This window comes from Zeus faber (genome assembly GCF_960531495.2).
Source record: "Zeus faber genome assembly, chromosome: 17".
In the NCBI taxonomy this organism is placed as follows: Eukaryota; Metazoa; Chordata; class Actinopteri; order Zeiformes; family Zeidae; genus Zeus; species Zeus faber.
The window spans coordinates 31,348,159-31,375,074 of NC_137204.1; the positions used below are offsets into that span (position 1 = coordinate 31,348,159).

Here is a 26,916-nt window from a genome sequence, read left to right on the forward strand (position 1 = left end):
CCCCTGTTTGGGAACCCTTTGAGAAGGTGGTTGAGCTGGCTGAAAAGCTACGTCCGCCTGGGTGTGGTGAGGGTGGAGGAGTGACTCCCCTCACGCAACCTGGAACACAAGCAACGTTCTCCTTCATACCGTCTTTTATTTCACATATTTATTTTGGATGTATTTCTCATTAGGAAATGGAATCTGCACGTTGCTCTTTAATTTAGAGAAAATATATAAAAATATGTCGTAATAACCAAGTCCGTTTCTGCGTGCTTCACTCCGACTAGCAGCCGTAAGTCAAATGACCTCCAGCCCGGAAGTCATGTGACAATCGGCCCGGAAGTCATGTGACATCAGCCCGGAAGTCATGTGACAGGCTCCGGCCGACACCCAGCAACGTCAGCTGACTGCCTCCGTCCCGCGGACAGGCGCCACCGCCCGGACCCAGAACCTCCCGGAGCCCAGCGGAGCCTCCCGGCGCCCAGCGGAGCCTCCCGGCTGCTATGGCCCTGCTGGAGCTCGCCCTACTTGGATTTTCCGTGTTCGGCCTCGGCCTCTTCTGCGTGCTGTGGCTCATGCACCTCATGTCCATCCTCTACGTGTGAGTAGTTAGCGGCTACATGCTAATGTGCTAGCGCTGGTAAATCGACGTCATCGGCTGATTTAAATCCCGCAGTAATTTTTGAATTATGTTATGTTTATATTATATTATTCATTATTAATTATTATTATTAGCGTTAGTGTTCCCCTCCCACACACACACTGCTGTCACAATAAAGACGTATTTCCGGTTTATTTCCGCACTAGCGATGTAAAGCTAGTTTATTATTATTTGTGTAATATATTATTAAAATAATCATTGTTATTTCGTTTAGTTCATTATTAGTTGTGATCTATTTATGATCTATTATCCCACCCCGAGGGATCAATAAAGTGTCTGTTATTATATACTATTGTATATATGATGATATTTTTAAGATCTAGCTCGCAGCGCTGGATCCCCATTATTTTTGCTCAGCCTTTTATTATTTTTGATCTTCTCTGCGTTTTTTGGGGCTAAAAGTATCTGGAACACGACAACAGCATTAGCAGAGACATGGTTGAGGTCTCGTTAGGACGGCGGATGTTTCATACGGCTTGTTGTTCAAGTTTGATCCGTATCGATATACATTTGGAGCCTTAATTAGTGAAACATCGAGAAATCTACAGCAAGTAGCAGAACGTTCTCATGGCCGATAAGCAGCGTTCTAAAGCTTCCAGTCGGGTGGTGGAGCGAGATGAGTGTGTGGAGCGAAGCGCTTTGTGACATCATCATCATCGATTTGTTATACAGGCACTCCTCTCTTAATGACCTGTTTAATGAGCATTGCGACATATAACCACCTGTCTGACCAGCCGGAATGGTCATGAGTACAATACCAAGCGTCTCATCTCATCACCCCTTATATACTATATACACAGTATATACACTATATATACACTATATACACTATTTATTCTATATATACTATATACACTGTGTATATACTATATATGCTGTATATACTATATACACTATATATACTATAAACACTGTATACATCTCATCTCATCACTGTTCTCAGTCTAACCGCAGTCTGTCAGTATTCACTACACTAGCATTCGCAATCGCCACGCCTCCTTACCCTGAAATAACACTATATACACTATATATACTATATATACTTTATAGACTATATACACTGTATATACTATATACACTATACATACCAGCCACGCCCCCTTACCGTGAAATTACACAGGTCATTGCTTATCGACTAGTTGGCTAAATGACCTGGTGCTAGGAACGGAACTCATTAATTGAGGAGCACCTGTATATGTGCAAATTGTGGCTGTGGGCGTGCAGTCCCATCGACGAGGTGTCCGTTGTAGACTCCCATCGGTCTGTAGTGGTTGCAAACTGCGTGTGTGAAAGCCTGTGTGTGTGCGTTTAGTCTGACCTGCTTGACGTCAGCGGGGCTTTTCGTTTGATATTTTATCTCTTTTGCCCTTTTTGTAAATAAACATTCTTTGTTTGCATCCTCCCTCCATTTTGCAGCATTCGATCCAGTCGTAACACACAAACTGTAGGAGTCAAACAGTGCCCCGTGTTTGTATCTGACACGACTAACCTGGACCCTGTGTATTACTGCCTGCAGCTCTATTTATATCTATTGTTATTGTTTGGATTATTATTATTATTATCATCTCACATTTTGGGCTAAAACTGTCTGGAACAAAACAACTGTGCAGCTACGGACATGGTTGAGGTGTCATTAGAACTGGACTTTGCAAATTTCGCAAATTTGACCCCCTTTGTTTTCCCCCTTTGGTTGCTGTATGTTCAATTAGTAAATATTTTATATTAATAAAGAAAAACACATGGTAAAGCCTCTGATGTGGCAGTACGGGAAGGCGCTTCTCGGGGCTCTCAAATTCACAGGAGAGGCAAAAGAAGCGATATGTCAAAATCAGACTTGTTTGCAAAATTGAAGATATAAACTTTAATTCACCTCACTTTATGTTGCCGTGGTAGCATATGGCCAAATGTTGTGATTAAGAAATTTCCCAAAGCCCCGTTCCGCCACGTTTGTTTACACTCACTCCCACGTGTGCGCAAGTAACTTAGCACCGTGTTGTAAAGCAGTTCTGCAGCTGAAAACAAGGATGGCAGAACGTGAGGGTGAGGGTGAATTCAAGTCGACATCTTCAATGTTGCAACATAAATCTGTACTGGGGACACGGTATTAAAGCAAATGCTTAGGGTTCAGAACCGAGGTTGATACTGGGGCAAAACTTAAAACGGTATACCGTTACCCGAGTACTGTCTGACCTGGTTGATGTCGGCGGGGTTGTTTAATTGATATTTGATCTCTTTGGTCTTTTTGTAAATGAAGACATTCTATACGCAATGAACTGTATTTTACTAATGTTACAAAACAGTTTGATTTACATATGTTCAACTGATCTAACATTTACAATTGAAGAATTGGAAATTTTGTACACAGTATCAATATAAAAAGATGTGTTTTACAGAACATTGGGAACTTGTAATAGCTATAGTGTAAATGGTGTGTGGGACTAATAAAGGTTTATCTTATCTTAATGTACAAAAATTGGACCTTTTGTCTCAGAATTAACAGATTATGTCACAGTACACAGGATAAAGATGACTATTATGACCAGACAATTTAAAAAAGTTTGGGTCTGAATTTGAGTAGTTTGACGCCGTATTACGGAAAATCTGCAAAATGTAATACTTACCTTACACGAATAAAATGGACCCTGTGTATTGCTGACTGCAGCTGTTTATATTATTAACCCCCTTACCATTTTTCGGGCTAAAAGTGTCTCGAACATGACAATCACTGACACCCGCGGACACAGTTGAGGTCTCGTTAAAACTGGGACGTCTCGTGGTTCAAGTTTGATCCACATCGATCTATAATTGCAGTAGGAATTAGTGAAAAACTGTTGCGAATTCACCAGAAGTAGAACGTTGGCGTAGCGGGATGAGTTTGTGGAATGGGACGCTTTGTGGCATATATGTGCAAGGTGTGGCTCTCCGGGGGGACGACTTTCGCGTGGAGTAAGGTGCGCAGTGTAATCAAATAACGCAAATAACGCTTTTATTAACACTGTTAATCGAATAAAAAAAACAAACCCCTCATTTGTAAAATACTGAGCGTGTTATCTGTTGGACGCTACAAAACTGAAAGTGTGCTTCGTTTGCACAGAGTCGTACAGTCCAGAGTCACATTGAACTTGTCACGGGGGGAGAGGAGACAAAGAAGGCTCTAGACCTTAGTCTCCTTCCATATGCAATCTCCATCCGTAACCAGCGCCCTGCATAACGGGGATACTCCGCCCGCCCAATGCTGCGTTTCATGGGAACTCCGAAAAATGTAATTTGTGACTAATGCGACTAATCTGGACACTGTGTATTGTTGCCTGCAGCTGTATTTTATATTATTACTACTGTTTTTATACAATATACTAGGCCATAGTTTCTCAACAGTGGCCCCTGACATATCTGGCTATGAGGGTATAATTATTATCATTAAGTCACTAAAAGTCATGTGAAAATAAAGCAATGCCCATTTAATTTTGTGCCACACTAACATCGATAGTTCATAATAAAGTATCTATCAGACAAGCTGTAAGAAATCGCACCTTAATTGATGATAGAGAAAAGGAATGTGGGTGAAAATGGGTTTCAAGATTCAAGATTTTTATTCGTCACTTACATGTACATACTTTCATACATATATGCAGTGAAATGTAATGCAACGCACCGGTGATAACACACATTATGTCCTAGGAAAAATTTCTAATAGCCCAACTAACTGACTCCTAAAATGTAATACAGTAAGTCGAATACTTATAGAATAAAATAAAAATATATACAATAAAATACAATATAAATAAAATGAAATAAAATGGAATAGATAGAAGGAATATGCTTATGTATATGGAATAGGCAATTATGTATATACAGATATGTGCATTAAAGTGGCATGTGAATAAAGTGAGGTAGTGTTTGGGATAATACAGCACAGTATACAACAGTACGGCGCAGCAATACGGCATCACGGACAACCCTGAACAGTGACACAGTATGCGGTACAGTATGCTACATACAGTACAGAAGGTAGTGGAGCCTATGTGTATGGCTCATTGAGGACCCTTGGTGAGGTCAGCATTGACAGTTCTAATGGCTTGAGGGAAAAAACTCTGTCTCAGTCTCTCTGTTCTCGCTGTGTGACTGCGGAGGCGCTTGCCTGACTGCAGCAGCTGGAACAGTCCTTTGTTGGCGTGATGAGGATCCTTCATGATCCTGCGGGCTCTGCTACTACACCTCCCTGCAAGGGGGGGAGGGTAGTTCCAGTGGTACGCTCAGCTGAACGCACCACCCTCTGCAGGGCCCGCCTGTCCTGAGCAGTGCAGCTCCCAAACCAGGCAGTAATGTTGCCTGTCAGGATGCTCTCCACTGCTCCAGAGTAGAAGGACTTGAGGATCCTCACCGAGACCCGGAATTTCCTCAGCTGCCTGAGGTGGTAAAGACGCTGCCTCGCCTTTCTCACCAGAGTGTCTCTGTGTACAGTCCATGTTAGGTCCTCTGTGATGTGGACTCCCAGGTATTTGAAGCTGCTCATCCTGTCGACAGAAGTCCCATTAATCACCAAGGGCGCGTGCGTCCTCGATTGTGATCCTCGCCTAAAGTCCACAATCAGCTCCTTAGTTTTGCTGACGTTCAGGTGGAGGCTGTTGTCCTGGCACCAGAGTGACAGGTCAGCCACCTCCTCACGGTAGACCTTCTCATCGCCGTCGGTGATCAGGCCCACGACCACGGTGTCGTCAGCAAACTTTATGATGGTGTTGGAGCTGGACCTGGCCACACAGTCATGTGTGTACAGGGAGTACAGTAGGGGGCTGAGGACGCAGCCCTGGGGGGATCCTGTAATCAGGGTGAGGGAGCTTGACATGTGCTTCCCCACCTAGACCACCCGGGGTCGGGCTGTGTGAATTACATTTCACTGCATATATGTATGGAAGTATGTATATGTATGTGACAAATAAAAAATCTTGAATCTTGAATCTTGAGGGAGTCCAGGATCCAGGCGCACAGCAGAGAACTCAGTCCAAGCTCCTTCAGCTTGACAGCCAGTCTCGTGGGGACTATGGTGTTGAAAGCTGAACTATAATCGATTAACAGCATTCTCACATAGGCCCCCTTCTGGCCATCCAGGTGCGTGAGGGTGGTGTGCAGTACCTGAGAGACCGCGTCATCCGTGGATCTGCTTTGCCGGTACGCAAACTGCAACGGGTCCAAGGTGCGGGGGAGGGAGGCGCAGATATAATCCTTAATCAGCCTCACGAAACACTTCATGACCACCGAGGTGAGGGCCACCGGACGGTAGTCATTCAGGCAGGCTGTGGAGGCGATCTTCGGGACAGGAACGAAGGTGGACCTCTTGAAGCAGGACGGGACCACTGATTCAGCCAGGGAGATGTTGAATATTGTAGTGAACACCGGAGCTAGCTGGTTAGCACAGGTCTTGAGTACTCGCCCAGATATGCCGTCTGGGCCCGCAGCTTTCCTGGTGTTCAGTTTTCGATAGCAATCGAAGGTTGAACTCTTTAAGATTAGTTTCTTTTTAGGAGTTACTCGGTAAAAAGAGTCGTTGTATTTGATTCAGTGGGTTTAGTGATGAGTTGAGCGAGGGATGACTACCTGTACGATGAACGAGCATAAGCGTCGCTCACTCGAGTAGTGAATGGAATTCTGACAGGAATCATTTCATTCTATCAAAAGTATTTGTGATAGAATTCAGTTAGTTATTATTATTATTATTATTATTATTATTTTTTTTGGTGTGTAATTCAATCACATTAAAGATAAATTACCCCAAATGCCTTGGCCTGTTTGGCCTTGACCTTCAATTTAGTCCTCAGTAACTATTTTCATTTTGAGTCTAAGATTCACTCTTTGCACTGACTCCCGAGGCAAAAATTTGTTTGCTACATTCCGAATCGTTCGTGAATCTGACATCTGTAGTTTTCATAAGCTAAACCTTTATTAGTCCCACAACGGGGAATTTTACATCATCCCAGCAGCAAAAAGGAGACAGCAGAAATTGAGATCATATCAAGGCAGAAACATGCAACTAGGGGTGAGCGATATGGCAAAAATATCATATTGCGATTTTTCCATTTTTCCAGGCAGGGTCACGATCCATGATCTTGACGTGATTCTTTTTCATGTTGATTTATAAAACAATTTTGCAAATTATTGAACAGTACAAGCAAACTAGGGTAGCAACAGGCGGCAAACTGCTCGGGAAGAGTGGGTGCCTTCTCCAGACCGCATGTTTCAGCTCTTTCCATAGATGTTAGATAGGATTCATATCAGGGCTCATAGAAGGCCACTTCAGAATAGTCCAATGTTTTGTTCTTATCCATTCTCGGGTGCTTTTTGCTTTGATTTTTGGGTCATTATCCTGTTGGAGGACCCATGACCTGCGACTGAGACAGAGCTTTCTGACACTGGGCAGTACCTTTTGCTCCAGAATGCTGTTATAGTCTTGAGATTTCAATTGTGCCCTGCACAGATTCAAGGCACCCCGTGCAAGACGCAGCAAAGCAGCCCCAAAACATAATGAGCCGCCTCCATGTTTCAGAGTAGGTGTGGTGTTCTTTTCTTTGAAAGCTTCATTTTTTTGTCTGTGAACATAGAGCCAATGTGACTTGCCAAATAGCTCCGGTTTTGACTCATCTGTCCAAAGGACCATTTCTCAGAAGCATTGTGGCTTGTCAATATGCATTTTAGCTAATTCCAGTCCGGCTTTTTATGTTTTTGAAGGGAGTCCTCCTGGGTCTTCTTCCATGGAGCCCGCTGTCACTCGAAAAGCGAGGGGTGGTGCAATCAGACACTGATGTACCTTGACCATGGAGTTAGGCTTGTACCTCTTTGGAAGTTGTCCTTTTTCTACCATTCGCACTATCCTTCTGTTCAATTTGGCGTCGATTTTCCTCTAGTGGCCGCGTCCAGGGTGGTTGGCTACAGTCCCATGGACCTTAAACTTCTAAATAATATTTGCAACTGTAGTCGTGTATTTGCACGTGCGTGCGCTGGTGAGTGTACAGAACTTATCCCAATTGGTTCTGGTGTATAAGGTCGGTATTACTTATGTCGTGGCGCCTCCAAGCAGCGGAAAGGGCCCCGAAGCCCCCCATCCCCGAGCTCCACAGCTGGGTAGCCCCCCCACGGCTGAAGGAAAGCCCCGAGCACCCAGTCCTGCAGCCACAGAAGACCCCCAGGCCCCTAGAGAAGCCGAAGGCCCGCGTAGCAACCCCCATGACTGGCCCCAAGGAGCATGTCCATTTTATCTCCCCCGGGAATTCAGCACGGTCATCATTACAGCCGTTTATATCCCACCGCAAGCGGACACCAACGCAGCTCTGTCGGTTCTGTACGATGTGTTGTGCGGATTTCCGAACAGACATCCCGACGCAGCTGTGGTGGTGACTGGGGACTTTAACAGGGCCAACCTTAAAAAAGTTCTGCCGAATTTCCACCAACACATCACGTGTGCCACCAGGGGAGACAGAACTCTGGACCATTGTTACACTCCTTACAAGAACGGATACAAGCCCGTCTCGCTCCCTGCTTTCGGGAAATCAGATCACGCCGCGATCTCGCTGCTTCCTGTTTACAGGCCTCTGATCGCGCGGGATCTGGTGATGACGAGGGATGTGAAGCGGTGGACGGACCAATCAGAGGCTGCGCTTCAGGACGCTCTGACTGACGTAGACTGGGACATGTTCCAAACAAGTTCAAGTGACGTCAGCGAGTTTACGGAGGTTGTAGTGAGTTTTGTGGCTACGCTCGCGGATGAAATCGTTCCCACGGTGAAAGTTCGGATATTTCCAAACCAGAAACCATGGGTTGATAAATCCATCCGCTGCGCTCTGAATGCGCGCACGGCCGCTTACAACGACGGACTTGTATCTGGTAACATGGACAATTACAAAGCGGCGTCGTACAATCTGCGGAGGGCGGTGAGGGACGCCAAACGGACGTACAGAGACACCGTGGAGCTGCAGATGGAGCGGGGGGACACAAGACGCTTGTGGGAGGGGCTGCGAACAATAACAAACTACAAGAGCAGCTCCTCCCCAGCCACGAGTGTGGACGCCTCCCTGGCCAACCAACTGAACTCCTTTTATGCGCGGTTCGAGTCTGGCAGCAGCACCGCTAGCTCGCCGGCTAATTGGAGCTACACCGCTGGGGATGAGCGCGCACTCTCAGTGTCCGTGCACGAGGTCAGGAGGGCTTTGATGCAGGTGAACACCAGGAAAGCTGCGGGCCCAGATGGCATATCTGGGCGAGTACTGAAGACCTGTGCTAACCAGCTAGCTCCGGTGTTCACCACAATATTCAACATCTCCTTGGCTGAATCAGTGGTCCCATCCTGCTTCAAGAGGTCCACCGTCGTTCCTGTCCCGAAGATCGCCTCTTCATCTGCCTGAATGACTACCGTCCGGTGGCCCTCACCTCGGTGGTCATGAAGTGTTTCGAGAGGCTGATTAAGGATTACATCTGCGCCTCCCTCCCCCGCACCTTGGACCCGTTGCAGTTCGCGTACCGGCAGAACAGATCCACGGATGACGCGGTCTCTCAGGTACTGCACACCACGCTCACGCACCTGGATGGCCAGAAGGGGGCCTATGTGAGAATGCTGTTCATTGATTAAAGTTCAGCTTTCAACACCATAGTCCCCACCAGACTGGCTGTCAAGCTGATGGAGCTAGGATTGAATGCTCCGCTGTTACCTGGATCCTGGACTTCCTCACAGGCCGCCCCCAGGTGGTCAAGGTGGGGAAGTACATGTCAAGCTCCCTCACCCTGAATACAGGATCCCCCCAAGGTTGCGTCCTCAGCCCCCTACTGTACTCCCTGTACACACATGACTGTGTGGCCAGGTCCAGCTCCAACACCATCATCAAGTTTGCTGACGACACCGTGGTCGTGGGCCTGATCACCGACTGCGATGAGAAGGCCTACCGCGAGGAGGTGGCTGACCTGTCACTCTGGTGCCAGGACAACAGCCTACACCTGAACATCAGCAAAACCAAGGAGCTGATTGTGGACTTTAGGCGTGGATCACAATCGAGGACGCACGCGCCCTTGTGGATTAATGGGACTTCTGTCGACAGGGTGAGCAGCTTCAGATATCTGGGAGTCCACATCACAGAGGACTTAACATGGACATTTCACACAGACACTCTGGTGAGAAAGGCGAGGCAGGGTCTCTACCACCTCAGGCAGCTGAGGAAATTCCGGGTCTCGGTGAGGATCCTCAAGTCCTTCTACTCTGGAGCAGTGGAGAGCATCCTGACAGGCAACATCACTGCCTGGTTTGGGAACTGTACTGCCCAGGACAGGCAGGCCCTGCAGAGGGTGGTGCGTTCAGCTGAACGTACCACTGGAACTACCCTCCCCCCCTTGCAGGAGTTATACACCAGGAGGTGTAGTAGCAGAGCCCGTAGGATCATGAAGGATCCTCATCACCCCAACAACGGACTGTTCCAGCTGCTGCGGTCAGGCAAGCGCCTCCGCAGTCACACAGCGAGAACAGAGAGACTGAGACGGAGTTTCTTCCCTCAAGCCATCAGAACTGTGAACGCTGACCTCACCAGGGGTCCTAACTGAGCCATGCACTAGGCTCCACTACCTACTGTACTGTATGTAGCATACTGTACCGCATACTGTATCACTGTTCAGGGTTGTTCGTGATGCCGTATTGCTGCGCCGTACTGTTGTATACTGTGCTGTATTATCCCAAACACTACCTCACACTATTCACATTCACATGCCACTTTAATTCACATGCCACTTTAAATGCACATATCTGTATATACATAGGCATATTCCTTCAACCTATTCCATTTTATTTCAATTTATTTTTATTGTATTTTATTCTATATATTTTTTATCTTATTCTATAAGTATTCCACTTACTGTATTACGTTTTAGGAGTCAGTTAGTCGGTCTATTAGAAAGGAATTTTCTACTTTTTATTTTATTTTATTTTTATTTTTTCCTAGGACTTATTGTGTGCTATCACCGGGTGCGTTGCATTACATTTCACTGCATATATGTATGGAAGTATGTATATGTATGTGACAAATAAAACATCTTGAATCTTGAATAACCCAGTCCCAGGGAGTAAGGGGAGACCCTGCACTCCAGGGGTGCACACCCCACCCCCAAGAGCAAGCACAGGGCATAAGCCGCAGGCACAGAACGCGGACATCAGGCCCAGATCCAGGCCCCACGCCAACAGACCGACACCACACTTGAACTGCCCACCCCGCAGGCGGCACCCCCATGCCCACCCACACCCCACACCCCGCCCAACGCAGCCGACCAGACGCTTCACCCGGCCGTGAGTGCCGAGCGCCCGTCCATATATGTATGTATGAGTGTGCTCAGTGCGGGGCACCCGGATGTTAGCCCCCCCCCACCCCCCCACCCCCCACTCTCACTTGCACCCCTCCAGCCCTGCAGACCCTGGTCTGGAGGAGTGTTGTTCGGAGTAGGATTGGTGTGCGAGTGTGTGTGTTCTAAGCGATCAGTGGGATTTAAATTTCGGGACGGACGAGAAGCACGCTGGGGCAGGAGTGTGACAGGCGAGATGGCAGCCGCCTGTTGCATCCCCACCCACATAGTTCGCACCCCACCCATCCAGCAAGCCCTAGGCCTATTGTGTGGTGTATGTACTGAGTATGAGTTTTGGTGCAAATGGTACAGTGACAACGTTACAGTGATGGCCTTACCGTGACATCACCGTGACAGTTACAATGGCTGCCTTACCGTGAAAATGTTACCGTGACGACCTTACCGTGAAAATGATACCATCACAACGTTACAGTGATGGCCTTACCGTGAAAATGATACCATGACGACCTTACCGTGAAAATTATACCATGACGGCCTTAGCGTGAAAAAGTTACCATGACAACGTTACAGTGATGGCCTTACCGTGAAAATTAAACCATGACTGCCTTACCGTGAAAATGTTACCGCGACAGTGTTACAGTTAACGGCCTTACCGTGACAACGTTACAGTGATGGCCATACCGTGTGTGTGTGTGTGTGTGTGTGTGTGTGTGTGTGTGTGTGTGTGTGTGTGTGTGTGTGTGTGTGTGTGTGTGTGTGTGTGTGTGTGTGTGTGTGTGTGTGTGTGTGTGTGTGTGTGTGTGTGTGTGTGTGTGTGTAGGAGGCTGTACATGCACCGGCGCCCCCTGGAGGAGAAGCCGCCATTTTCCAAGATGGCCGCTGTGTCGCTACTGAAGCCACTGAAAGGAACAGAACCGAATCTAATAAGTAACCTGGAGACGTTCTTCACCCTGGAATACCCCAAAGTACTCACTGCATACTACTACATATACTCACTGTATACTACTGCAAGTGCTCACTCCGTACTACTGCAAGTGCTCACTCCGTACTACTGCAAGTGCACACTGAATACTACTGCAAGTGCACACTGAATACTACTGCAAGTGCACACTGAATACAACTACAAGTGCACAATGCACACTGCATATTACTACAAGCACTCACTGCATACTACTACAAGTGCTCACTGTATACTACTACAAGCGCACACGTCATACTACTACAAGTGCATATTACTACCAAGTACAAACTGAATACTACAAGTGCACACTGCATAATACTACAAGTGTACACTGCATACTACTACAAGTGCTCACTGCATACTACTGCAAGTGTACACTGCATACTACTGCAAGTGCACACTGCATACTACTGCAAGTGCACACTGAATACAACTACAAGTGCACAATGCACACTGCATATTACTACCAGCACTCACTGCATACTACTACAAGTGCTCACTGTATACTACTACAAGTGCACACGTCATACTACTACAAGTGCATATTACTACAAGTACAAACTGAATACTACTACAAGTGCACACTGCATACTGCTACAAGTGCACACTGCATACTGCTACAAGTGTACACTGCATACTACTACAAGTGTACACTGCATACTACTACATGAACTCACTGCATACTACTACATGAACTCACTGCATACTTCTACAAGTGCACACTGCATACTTCTACAAGTGCACACTGCATACTTCTACAATTGCACACTGCATACTACAACAAGGACACAGTGCATACTACTACAAGTACTCACTGCATACTACTACAAATGCTAGGGATAGCTTACCACCGATTAGTGGATGTTAGCATGTGGCTAAGCTAACATGTTGTTGTGTACTGGCAGTATGAGATCCTGCTCTGCGTCCAGGACCACGACGACCCGGCGGTGGAGGTGTGCAAGAAGCTGCTAGGGAAGTACCCTAACAAGGATGCCAGACTCTTCGTAGGTAGGACACTTGTATATGCCCTAGTTTCCTAGGTAGGAAGGTACCCTAACAAGGATGCCAGACTCTTCATAGGTAGGACACTTGTATCATCCCTAGTTACCTAGGTAGGGAAGTACCCTTACAAGGATGCCAGACTCTTCATAGGTAGGACACTTCTTTCTGCCCTAGTTTCCTCGGTAGGGAAGTACCCTATCAAGGATGCTAAACTCCTCATAGGTAGTACACTTCTATCTGCCCTAGTTTCCTAGGTAGGGAAGTATCCTAACAAGGATGCTAAACCCCTCATAGGTAGGACACTTCTATCTGCCCCAGTTTCCTAGGTAGGGGAATACCCTAACAAGGATGCCAGACCCTTCATAGGTAGGACACTTCTATCTGCCAGAGTTTCCTAGTGGGAAGTAACCTAACAAGGACGCCAGACTCTTCATAGGTAGGACACTTATAGCTGCCCTAGTTTCCTAGGTAGGGAAGTAACCTAACAAGGACGCTTCTATCTGTCCGCCTAGCTCCCCAGCTTCCTTGGTGGTGACCTCCTAGCACATTAGGTAGTGATCTTGTCGCTCTCTAGGTAGTGACCTTGTCGCTATCTACTTTAGGAGGGAAGAAAGTGGGGATCAACCCAAAGATCAACAACCTGATGCCGGCGTACGAAGGAGCCAAGTACGAGCTGGTGTGGATCTGCGACAGCGGCATCCGAGGTCAGCTAGCTGTCCTGTTATGCTAGGCTAATGGTATCCCTATGCTAGGCAACCCTAATTGTGCAAACGTTTCAGTGAAACCCGACACGCTGACTGACATGGCTGCTCACATGACGGAGAAGGTGGGACTCGTCCATGGCTTGCCCTACGTTGCTGACCGGCCGGGCTTCGCCGCCACACTGGAGCAGGTGAGCGTTAGCTGATAGTGTAAGCATCCAGCCAGTCACCGACAAGGCTCTGTCTGCTACGCTGTGTAGCCAATGACAGAAACGTTTCAAATTAAAAATAAATCGAACCCACCCTCTACAGGTGTATTTCGGAACGTCGCACCCGCGCTCCTACATCTCAGCCAACGTGACGGGGATCAAGTGTGTGACAGGGATGTCCTGCCTCATGAGGAGGGCGGTACTGGAGCAGGCAGGGGGTCTGGCAGCCTTCGCCCAGTACATCGCTGAGGACTACTTCATGGCTAAAGCTATAGCAGACAGGTAGCCACGTAGCTTAGCATAGAGGACTTGTCCATGGCTAAGGCTATAGCAGACTGGTAGCCACATAGATTAGCATAGAGGACCAGTGCATGACTAAAGCTATAGCAGACATGGAGCCATTTAGCTTGGCATATAGGACTACTTCATGGCTAAAGCTAAAGCAGGCAGGTAACCACATAGCTTAGCATAGAGGACAACTTCATGGCTAAAGCTTGACCAGATATGTAGCCACGCAGCTTAGCATAGAGGACTACTTCATAGCTAACACTACAGCAGACAGGTAGCCACATAGCTTAGCGTAGAGGAAAACTTCATCTCTAAAGCTATAGCAGACATGCAGCCATGTAGCTAAGCATGGAGTACTGCTTCATGGCTAAAGCAGACAGGTAGCCACGTACGCAGCCTAACATGCTGTTTCTCCGTACAGGGGGTGGAGGTTCTCCATGGCCACACAGGTGGCCCTACAGAACTCTGGCTCCTACTCCATCGTCCAGTTCCAGTCGCGCATGATCAGGTAGCTTGTGTCTTGCCAAGCTAGTTGGCTACAACCTAACAAGATTCAAGATTCAAGAGGTTTATTCGTCACATACATATACATACTTTCATACATATACATACTTTCATACATATACATACTTTCATACATATATGCAGTAAAATGTAATGCAACGCACCCGGTGATAACACACAATATGTCCTAGGAAAAAAATTCTTTCTAATAGACCAACTAACTGACTCCTAAAACGTAATACAGTAAGTCAAATACTTATAGAATAAAGTAAAAATAAATAGAATAGAATAAAATAAAATAAAATAAAATAAAAATAAAATACAATAAAATAAAATGAGATAAATTGGAATAGATAGAAGGAATATGCTTATGTATATGGAATAGGCAATTATGTATATACAGATATGTGCTTTAAAGTGGCATGTGAATAAAGTTAGGTAGTGTTAGGGATAATACAGCACAGTATAACATCTTTGGATCTTACGTATTTGCAGTGGGCTAAGCTAGGTAGCATCATGCCAATGAGGGTAGCATGATACTACCAAGCTACATCATACAACTTGATACAGATCGAATATGCTAACAGGCTAAGCTAGGTAGCATGATGCTAAGCTCCATGTGCTTCCAGGTGGGCTAAGCTACGTATCAACATGCTACCGGGCACCATCTTGGAACCCGTGTCCGAGTGCTTCGTGGCGAGCCTGATCATCAGCTGGGCGGCGTACCATGCCTTTAGGTCCGGACTATATTTAATATCTTAATTATTATTGTTATCAGGAACATTATTATTAGTAGTAGTAGTAATATTCTTCTTCTGAGTAGTAGTAGTAATAATATTATTGGCGTTGTTGTTCTTCATATCACCAGGTGGGATGTGATGGTGTTCTTCCTGTGCCACTGTTTAGCCTGGTTCATCGCAGACTACGTCCAGCTAACTGGGGTTCAGGTACAGCAGTGTGTGTTAATATTGGACGTATTAACATGTTAGCAAATACACTCACTGAACACTCTAGTAGGAGCACCTGTGCACCTACGTATTCATGCAGTTATCTAATCAGCCAATCATGTGGCAGCAGTGCAATGCATCACCTCTGACAGATAGGGGTCAGCAGCTTCAGGTAATGTTCACATCAACCATCAGAACTGGAAACAATGTGATGTCAGACTGTTTGTTTGTCAGTGTTTTCCACCGTGGTGTGATTGTTGGTGCCAGGCGGGCTGGTCGGAGTGTTTCTCTAATTGCTGATCTCCTGGATTTTCATGCACAACAGTCTTTAGAGTTTACTCAGAATGGAACCAAAAACATCCAGTGAGCGGCGGTTCTGTGGAGGAAACGCCTCGTTGATGAGGGAGGTTACGTCACTCAGATGAGCGCTCTGTACAATGTGGTGAGCAGAACAAGTCAACACCACACGTGGAACGTTGAGGTGGATGGACTGCAACAGCAGAACTAAGTCGGTTCCACTTCTGTCAGAAGAACAGGAGGCTGCACCGGGCACAGACATAGCCTGGTCCCATCAACCTCCATCTCTGCTGAAGCACACAGTCGTAGCCTGGTCCGATCAACCTCCATCTCAGCTGAAGCACACAGACGTAGCCTGGTCCGAGCAACCTCCGTCTCTGCTGAAGCACACAGATGTAGCCTGGTCCGAGCAACCTCCGTCTCTGCTGAAGCACACAGATGTAGCCTGGTCCGATCAACCTCCGTCTCTGCTGAAGCACACAGATGTAGCCTGGTCCGATCAACCTCCGTCTCTGCTGAAGCACACAGTCGTAGCCTGGGCAGATCAACCTCCATCTCTGCTGAAGCACACAGACGAAGGGTCACAATATGGTGCCACCGCCTTGTGTCAACAGTCCAGGTGGTGGTGGTGGTGGTCTTATGGTGTGGGTGCTGGTGGTGTCATGGTATGGGTGATGCTGGTGTCATGGTGTGGGCAGTGGTGGTGTCATGGTGTGAGCGGTGCTGGTGGTGTCATGGTGTGGGCGGTGCTGGTGTCATGTGTGGGTGTTGCTGGTGTCATTGTGTTGGTGCCGGTGGTGCCATGGTGTGGGGAATGTTTTCTTGTTGCTGACCATGTGTACCCTTCATGACCACGCCCATCTTCCTGCTTGATGATGCACTGTGGCACAAAGTGAAAGTCTCCACCAGGTTTCATGAGCAAGATGATGAGTCAAGTGTTGTTCAGTTTGCTTCCCAGTCACCGGATCAGAACCAACACCACCTTTGGGATGTGATTGAGCGGGAGATTCAGAACCGTGTGATGGAGGCCCTGCCCACTTACTGTAGTGTTCCTAATGAAGTGTCAGTGTACAGTGGTGGTCAAACGTTGCCATCCACTTGTAAATAACATGTCATGTCTGGAGTATCCTTATTTTTTCTGTGATGAATGATTGGAACATTCTTCTTTGTCACAAAAAACATTAATGAATTTTTTGAAATGAAATGAAATGAAATCTTCTTGGTCCAAAATTTTAATAACAGCAACTTCAATGATCAATTTTGACGATGTAAGGAGTTGTGTCAATCAAATGTTTGTTGTTTCTTGACTTCTTGTGAGTGATTATTATTGACTATAGCTGGTGACTTCTGAGCCATTTCAATTGGGATCGTTGATACTCATCAGCCACAAACACTACAATTAAAAGTCTAAGGAGCTCAGCACGGATTCATTGACTTGAGCAAGTCAGGAAAATCACTTGGAGCCATTTCAAAGCAGCTGCCGGTCCAAAGATCCACTGTGCAAACAATTGTTTGTCAGTATAAAGTGCACGGCATAGTTGTGTCACTGCCACGATCAGGAAGAAAACACAAGCTATCACCTGCTGCTGAGAGAACATTGGTCAGGATGGTCAAGAGTCAACCAAGAAGCACCAAAATGCAGGTCAGCCATGAAGTAGAAGCTGATGAAACACAGATGTCAGTGTGCACAGTCAAGCGTGTTCAAACATGCAAGAAGAAAGCCCTCGCTCCAGAAGCCGCAACTTAAGGCTCCAGAAGCCGCAACTTAAGGCTCCAAAAGCTGCACCTTAAGGCTGGACTGAAGTTTGCTGCTGATCCCATGGACAAAGAAAAGGCTTCTGGAGGAAAGTTCGGTGGTCAAGAGAACAAAGATTGAGCTATTTGGCCCCGATATATGTATATGTAGAAATATGTTTGGTGGAGACAGGGTGAGGCCTTTAACCCCAAGAACATCATCCCCACCGTCCAGTATGCTGGTGGTGCTGGCATTATGCTCTGGGCCTGTTTTGCTGCCAGTGGAACTGGTGCTTTACAGAAAGTAGATGGAATAATGAAGAAGGAGGACTCCTCCAAATTCTTCAGGAAATGCTAAAGTCATCAGCCGGAGGGTTGGGTCTTGGACCCAGTTGGGTGTTCCAACAAGGACAATGACCCCAAACACACATCAAAAGTGATAAAGGAATGTCTAAGTCAGGCTAGAATGAAGGTTTTTCAAAGTCCCGACTTCATGCCCATGGAGAACACGTGGACCGTGCTGAAGAAACAAGTCGGTGTCAGAAAAGCAGCGGATCCAGTTGAACGGCACCAATTCTACCAAGAGGAGAGTGTCCGACATTCAACCACAAGCTGGTGAACGGATTCAAAAGAGCCTCATTGAGGTGAAAATGGCCCGGGGACATGAAACCAAATATAAAGAGCTGCTGTATGTACATTTTGGACATATTTTCAGAAAACCCCAAATAAATTCATAAAGGAACCAAAATTCATGAATGTTTTTTGTGACAAAGAAGTATGTTACAATCATTCAGAAAATGAAGAGAAACTCCAGACACGACATGTTCTTTACAAGTGGATGTTAACGTGTGACCACCACTCTATGTATTTATGTATATAATCTATTGTATATAATATATGTATGTATGGTTATATTGTATTTACCTATATAATATATTATATGTATGTATATAACATAGTGTATGTATGTATATTATATATATTATACATACATATAATAATATATTATAATATATTATTATATTTTTGTCTATTATATGTATGTGTATAAGATATTATATACAAAATATTATATACCAATGTTATATATATACACATACATGTTCTACATACATGACCACAACTGTAGACCCAGATACGACCAAGTTTTGTAGAATTTTTAATATGCAGCGTTTTTAAACAGTACGATCAACCCTACTCCCTAACTCTACACCCTGTAACTGTACTGACCCTACTCCCTAACTCTACACCCTTTAACTCTACTGACCCTATCTCTACACCCTCTAAACGTACTAACACTGTACCCCAACTCTACACCCTGTAACTGTACTGACCCTACACCCTAACTCTACATCCTGTAACTGTATCGACCCTACACCCTAACTCTACACCCTGTAACTGTATCGACCCTACACCCTAACTCTACACCCTGTAACTGTACTGACCCTACACCCTAACTCTACACCCTCTAACCGTACTAACCCTACACCCTAACTCTATACCCTCTAACCATACTAACCACACACCCCAACTCCAGGGGGGGACTTGGACCTCCCTTTGCGGGTCAACCAGCTTGTTGGGAGCCTGTTTAGTATTTAGAAGGATGTGATCAGTGTGTTTTGTGTGCTTCTTGTTTTTTGTTTGACATCTGTTGTTTTTGGTGGTTTCTACTTGTATGAGAGGACATTTTAAACCGAGGGACGTTCTGCTTTGGATCAGGACAGAGGTAGAGTGATCTCTGGTCCACTTCAAGAAAACAATAATGTCACTTTATTTCGGTTGATTTATTTCAAGGAGCACGGCACGAGTTGAGGTAAATAAAAGCCTGCTCACTATTTGAGGTAATACGGATTCTGTCAATAAATGACTTGGAGTTTGATTTGACTATTTTTTTTTTCATCTTTATATAAAACAAAACCACTTCCACCTCCTCTGACTGTCAAGTTCCTGCTTCTTCCACCGCAGAGTTCTAGCCAGTTCTTATCCAGTTATTTTCTAATTCTTATCCAGTTCTTATCCGTTCTAATTCTTATCTAATTCTAATCCAGTTCTAATCCAGTTCTCGTCTAGTTCTCGTCCAGTTCTTATCCAGTTCTTATCTAGTTCTTGTCCATATTGTCCAGTTCTTGTCCAGTTCTTACCGAGTATCCTACTGAAGCCGTTCTGGGTTTTAACGTCTTTTGTTCTAGCGTCTTATTGTATCTCCACCTTAATCCAATACTACTCCTACACCCTCTAACCCTACTAATACTACGCCCAGACACTACACCTATACCCTCTTACCCTATGAATCCTACACCCCAACACTACCCCTATACCCTCTTACCCTATGAATCCTAACCCTATGAATCCTACACCCTAACACTACCCCTACACCCTCTAACCCTATGAATCCTACACCCTAACACTACCCCTACACCCTCTAACCATATGAATCCTACACCCTAACACTACCCCTACAGCCTCTAACCCTATGAATCCTACACCCTTTAATCCTACACCTACACCCTAACACACCTGTGACTCCACCTCTGCAGGGCGGTGCCCTGCCCTTCTCCAAGCTGGACTTCGCGGTGGCGTGGTTCGTGCGTGAGTCACTAACGCTGAGGATCTTTGTGTCAGCGCTGTGCGACCCGACGATCCGCTGGCGCAGCGGCCGCTATCGGCTGCGCTGTGGTGGTACGGCCGATGAACTGCTGGACGTTTGAGGAACTGCACCACCTGCTGGATGTCTGAGGAACTGCACCACCTGCTGGGCGTCTGAGGAACTACACCATCTGCTGGGCGTCTGAGGAATTGCAGCGGAAAGAAGCAACGAGTAACAAGCAGCTGAAACGCTGGTTTTAGCGCCGAATGTGTCTTGTTTTTATTGTTATTATTATTATTATTATTATTGTTGTTGTTTATGTGACGTCCGTCACTTTGGGAATCTCATGAAATGTGAATTTCTCCTGATCAGCGAGAAATGATGAAATAACAAACCGGTAATTATTCAGTCCCGATCTCTGTTAATTGATTAAATAATATGAAGTAATGCAATTGGTATATGTTTGATATTTATATTGAAGTTTATTACAGAATTAATTTAATCAGGAATAATCTGCCTGCGATCTTATGTTTTCATGCAAAGTCAGATCATTTCAATCATTTTTTAATCTAAATTAATTATGGAAACGTAGTAATGTGCCAAACGCTAATTATCGAATCACCAATTCTGAAAGATCCGACATCTCACCTCCTGTTTCCTCTTGACGCGTTTCAGGATGTTTGGAGATTTCAAAGTGTACGGACGTTGAAGACAATGCGACTTTTAATTTATCGGAGTCTGAGCATTTCCTGTTTGTTTGTTTACAACGATGACTGAAACCACACCCCATTTCAGGATGTTGTTTTATTTTGTTGTTTTTGGGTTAGTCTGTTAGCTAACAGCTAGCAGGATGATGCTAACCTGTTAGCGTAGCACGAAGCGCCGTCTAACACTGTAAAATATTTGTGTTGTTTTTCTACGCTGTAAAAAAAACAAAACTTTTTTGTCGAGAGCGAGAGAGAGAAAATAAAATCACTGGACACCAAGAAAACTTGTGGTGTTGACAGTATCCTACATGAAATGATCAAATTCCAACTGCCTGCACTAAAACTAACTAAAACTAAAACTAACAACATCCTGAGCTCCGGGATCTTCCCCAATATTCGGAACCGAGGACTGATCACGCCGCTCTACAAGAGTGGAGACAACAGGACCCCGATAACTACGGTGGAGTCTGTCAACAGCAACCTCTGTATGATCCTCAACCAGACTCCTACACTTCCTCGCTGAAAACGTCCTGCGCAAATCCCAAATTGGCTTTTTGCAGAAGACCATATCTTCCCCCCCAAGCACCCTGATTGACAACCAAATAAGCAAAAGCTTATTATTCTCCTGTTTTGTTGACTTTAAAAAAGGCTTTGATTCGATTTGGTACGATGGTCTGCTGTACAAACTGTTAGAAAGTGGTGTTGGGGGGAAAAACCTACAACATTAACTCAATGTACACAAGTGCTATGTCAAGATCAACAAAAAACACAAGACTTCTTTCCCCCAGGCCAGGGGTTCGAAGAGGACGCATCTTCAGTCGGACCCTCTTCAACATCTACATGGATGACCATTCTGTTATAGAAACTGTCCCTTCATGGTTGCGAGGTCTGGGTTCCACTCGCCAACCAAGACTTGACAAAATGGGACAAACACCAAATGGAGACTGCAGAATTCTGCAAAATCCATTCTCTGTGTCCACAGAAAACTCAAAATGAAGCATGCAGAGCGGAATTAGGACAACACCCATTAATAATAAAAAATATGAAGAGAGCATTTAAGTTTTATAGTCACCTTAAAGAAAGTGACTCTGACACGCCCCATAACAAAGCCCTGACCTCCAGAGAGACTGGGGAGGAACCCCCGCAGCCAGCTGCTGCCAGACACAAACCCCATGACACTCAACCCAATGGGAAGAAAACAGAAACAAAACTATTTGACACTTTGGAAAGAACTCAAAACCAGAACAAACTGGAACAAACCAGAATAAACCGGGACAAACCAAGACAGACCAGAATAAACTGCTATTAATCCCTAAACAGAGAATGGTCAGAGGCAGGTGACCTGACCACTGTAGCTGATCCAAAACCAAGGAAATCCTTGAGGATGTAGAGACTGAGTGAACACAGCCTGGCCGTGGAGAGGCCTCTACAGGCAGACCTGGCTCCACCTGCTGCACCCAGCGGGAGGTGGAAACACCTGCACACACCCTACCCACACAATACAACCACCCAAAAACTGATGACAACTGAAGACTTCTATATCTTCTGGAGAAACAGCGGCAAGATGTGGAGCTGCTGTGAGTAGAAAAGGGCGTGTCCAGTGGAATACAAGCAGCATGAAGACTCCATCACCTGTGTATCCTGCACTGACCACTGCACTGTGCTGATCTCGAGACATACACAGTGTTCATACATACAGAACAAATATCTTTCAATACTTTCATTTAAACAAAAGATTATTGCAGTGTTATTGTAATTCTTATCTCATTTAAACCTTTAAACTGCAAGTCTTCATGTTTCTATTTTATTTAAAGTTCGTTTTTACTTATCTGGATATATATTTCTCACAGCAAAATCACAAATGATTCCAACGATGTACATTTATTTTCATATTTTATTAGTGAGAGAGAGAGAACGAGGTGAGGTTATGTTTACTAGTAGGGCTGAGTGTTGTTTCTCAATACCTTTAAAGTAGGTAAAGTAGGCTACCTGTCTCACCCACTACCACAGCAATGTCTGAACTAGGGGCCATCAAAGAGATGCTCCACTCTCTGTAACATACTGCTGATGCAAATGTGAGGTCCAGTTATAGCTGAGGTAAACAACACACAACACACTCACATTCATAGATACACACACACACACACACACACACACTCACATTCATAGATACACACACACACACACACACACTCACATTCATAAACACACACACACACACACACACTCACATTCATAGATACACACACTCATAGATACACACACACTCTCTCAGGCATAGATACACACACACAAACACGTTCATAGATACACACTCTCACACACAGATACATACACACACACACATTCATAGATACACACATACACTCTCATGCATAGATACACACATACACTCACGTTCATACACACACACACACACACGCATAGATACATACACACACTCACATTCATAGATACACACACACACACATTCATAGATACACACACACACACACATTCATAGATACACACATATGCTCTCATGCATAGATACACACATACGCTCACATTCATAGATACACACACACACACTCACGTTCACACACACACACACACACACACTCTCACGCATAGATACATACACACATTCATAGATACACACACACACTCTCACACATAGATACATACACACACTCTCACACATAGATACATACACACATTCATAGATACACACACACATACACACTCACACATACTGTAGATACATACACACATTCATAGATACACACAAAAACACACACACACACACACATAGATACACTCACATTCATAGATACATACACACACACTCACATTCATAGTACACACACGCTCACATTCATACAGTAGATACATACACACACACACGCATAGATACACACTCACATTCATAGGTACATACACACACATACAGACAAACACACATACACACGCTCATAATTAGATACACACACACACACTCACATTCATAGATACACACATACACACTCACATTCATAGATACATACACATACACACACACTCTCAAACATAGATACATAGACACACACACACACACACACACACGCATAGATACACACACTCACATTCATAGATACGTACACACACAGACATGGAAGATGCCTCAGACATTGAATATAACCTGACACATGGACGACGCCTCAGACATGGAAGATGCCTCAGACATGGACAACGCCTCAGACATAGACAACGCTTCAGACATGGACGAATCCGACGATGCCTCACAGATGGATGACGCCTCAGACGTGGACGAAGCCGACGATGCCTCAGACATGGACAATGCATCAGACATTGACGACGCCTCAGACATGGACGACGCCTCAGACATGGACGACGCCTCAGACATGGACGACACCTCAGACATGGATGATGCCTCGGACATGGACAACGCCGACGACGCCTCACTCATTGACAAAGCCTCAGACATGGACGATGCCTTGGCATGGACGAGGCCTTGGACATGGACGACGCCTCGGACATGGACGATGCCTCGGACATGGACGAAGCCTCGGACATAGGTATTCACGGTAAGTATGAGAGACCTGAGAAGCGAGATGCAATTGCTAGTCTTTGTCCGGCTTCAGCTGTCCAGGTGGGATGGGAACAAATCCAACACATGGTGATCAAGCACCCATCTAACCCATAATCTCTTTCCTAATCAGCTGCTTTTATTTTGGTCCTTACTCAAAATGTTCTTGTGGTGAAGGGATGGTGTGTTTTTTTTAGCAGCCACACCTGTCCTGGGTCTAGGTCATTGGTACCAAGGATCAGAATGGCTGCATACCTGTTGCTTGTTGGTTGGTCTAACGCGCAACAGGTAAAACCCCCATCCCCACACACACTCAGGAGAGGAGCCCTTGACATCACACATGTCCATCTGCTCCTGGCCCACCTTATTCCAACTGGCCCACTCTCTACAATAAACTGTGTGTCGGAAACCCCATCATCTGTGTCTCTGTGCCGGAGGTCCCTGAAAATGCCACTTGGGTGGCGTGTGGCAGGCGAAACTGTCACCTGAATAGGGACTCTCCAGAATGGGGAAGGGACACAGCAGCAGCCCCCTCCGACTTACCACCAAGCCAGGCCACCCCTTCAAGCAGTCCCCGCAACAGCGGGGTCTGGCCACGCCTTCACAAGCCAGCATTTTTGGAAAGGACCCATCTTGTTGGTCAACATATGTAAATTGGAGAGATTTCAGTGAACCCCAAACTAAGATATTGACCGATGAACCCTGACCAGAGGTCACCTTTGAAGCCCTATATCTCAGTATTTATAAGAGCTACCAAAATGAAGTCAACAGTTTTGGACAGCTCTGGACATTTTACTGTTAATTTGGTGGTAGTGTAAATAGGGGGTGCCACTTAAAATGGCCAAACATATTATTCAGGGCTTGACAAATTACATATGTAAATTCTGACAATGCAGGTATATTCCCCAAACAAATAAATCACTAGTAACACAATCACATCATTATTTACCCATAAATTCATTACATTTAGCAGACACTTTTATCCAAAGCGACTTACAATTATTCAAACACACAGATACATACACAGATATTTATAGCGAGTTAAATTGTTATGAATTAAATTCATAATGAGACCCGTAGGACCCTATATTCCTTTTCTCACCCAACCCTGAATTTAATAGACCATTCAAAATAGAAAAAGAGAAACCAGTATACACCAATGGACCCCCTCCCCCCCACCTCCCCGCGGTGGTGTACTTTCGTCAGGTTAGTTTGAGTTTTAGTATCTGTGCGCCCCCCCCCCCCATGTCCCTCCATATGGAAATGGATCATAAATGTTTCAATACATGATCCTCCCCTCTACCAGCCACAGACAAATCTCACTCCTTCATATCAGTTGCTGGACTGATGCCTGTGACCTCCATGACCTCCATGACCTCCATGTCCACTTCCCAGGATCCAGGATCATGTCCATCTATAGCCCACTACCGACTCATTTGTTTTGTAAACATGGAGCTGAGAGTATTTCAGACTAAATTTCTCCATAAGATTGTTGAGTAGAGTGCTGTGCCACCTGTCACCATCGACCTCATCAGTAACATCTCAATGAGTCCCAGGAAATAGGGAACAATTCAATCTATCTAAAAAAATCAAATTTTCTTTTCCTCCGAAGAAATATTATAATGCATATGTATCCCCCTTCTAACTGCACACCAAAACATGACAGCATCATCAGTTGATGGAAGAAACATATGTGAATGTGCAGAGGGACAGGTACCATTTGGACTGGTACCATTACTGCAGACGCAGGTTTGGAAATGATTGTTTTTGACATTATATGGGATAAACAGCATCATCATGATCAAATCAACTCAAAGCACTTCATGTCAGCCATAGCATCATATTTTGGCTTGTGGCCACAGCAACAGCCAAAAAGATATTCTAAGTAGTAGAATAAGTACTGAGAGAAGAAGATAAACCAATTGCACTAACAATAATTAAATACATACAGTCACATACAAGGCCAGACATTGTACTTGACATAGCTCGAACATCATTCAGAATTAAGGAACAGAAATACATATTGGAGTTAAATACAGCAAGGTTGAGGTTAAAAGTATAATCACAATAAACAAATGAAAAAGAAATGGCAGAGAGGAAATAAGGGACAAAAATCACTGTGAATTAGACTTCCCTTCTATCACCCTATTAGACAAGCATGGCGTTTTACATGACGTGTCAACACGTCCTTTTTGAACAATTTTTTTACGTGTTCACGTTATAAATGACGTCACACGTCAAAAACCGACGTGTTAACGCGTCAAGAAGTGAAACGTTAAATCGTCGTTTTTTTTTTGACGTGTTAACACGTTATTTCCGACACGTTTTTTGCGCTGATGGACGATAATGAAATGGAAGGTGAAAGGTGTTTAGAGCAGGTAAATAAAGAACAGGTGCTTTACGTGTCTCCAGTCTATATAATAGTGTTATAAGACACACACACAC

General features: G+C 45.2%; 1 protein-coding gene across 1 annotated transcript; it reads left to right on the forward strand.

Moving 5' to 3' along the window:
- The first annotated feature begins 364 nt into the window (after positions 1–364).
- ugcg (UDP-glucose ceramide glucosyltransferase) lies at positions 365–21,187 on the forward strand. The gene is made up of 10 exons (XM_080018282.1): positions 365–583; positions 11,787–11,931; positions 12,833–12,935; positions 13,532–13,633; positions 13,709–13,821; positions 13,943–14,121; positions 14,549–14,635; positions 15,261–15,368; positions 15,500–15,578; positions 20,147–21,187. Exons 1-10 carry the CDS (start codon positions 486–488, stop codon positions 20,315–20,317), a joined length of 1,185 nt encoding a protein of 394 aa, XP_079874408.1. The 5' UTR covers positions 365–485; the 3' UTR covers positions 20,318–21,187.
- Positions 21,188–26,916: the final 5,729 nt, after the last annotated feature.

Coding starts and splice junctions, on each gene's coding strand:
- ugcg (XM_080018282.1), top strand. CDS start 486: ATGGCCCTGCTGGAGCTCGCCCTACTTGGATTTTCCGTGTTCGGCCTC. Junction 584..11,786: donor CTCATGTCCATCCTCTACGT/GTGAGTAGTTAG, acceptor GTGTGTGTGTAG/GAGGCTGTACATGCACCGGC. Junction 15,579..20,146: donor TCCAGCTAACTGGGGTTCAG/GTACAGCAGTGT, acceptor CCACCTCTGCAG/GGCGGTGCCCTGCCCTTCTC.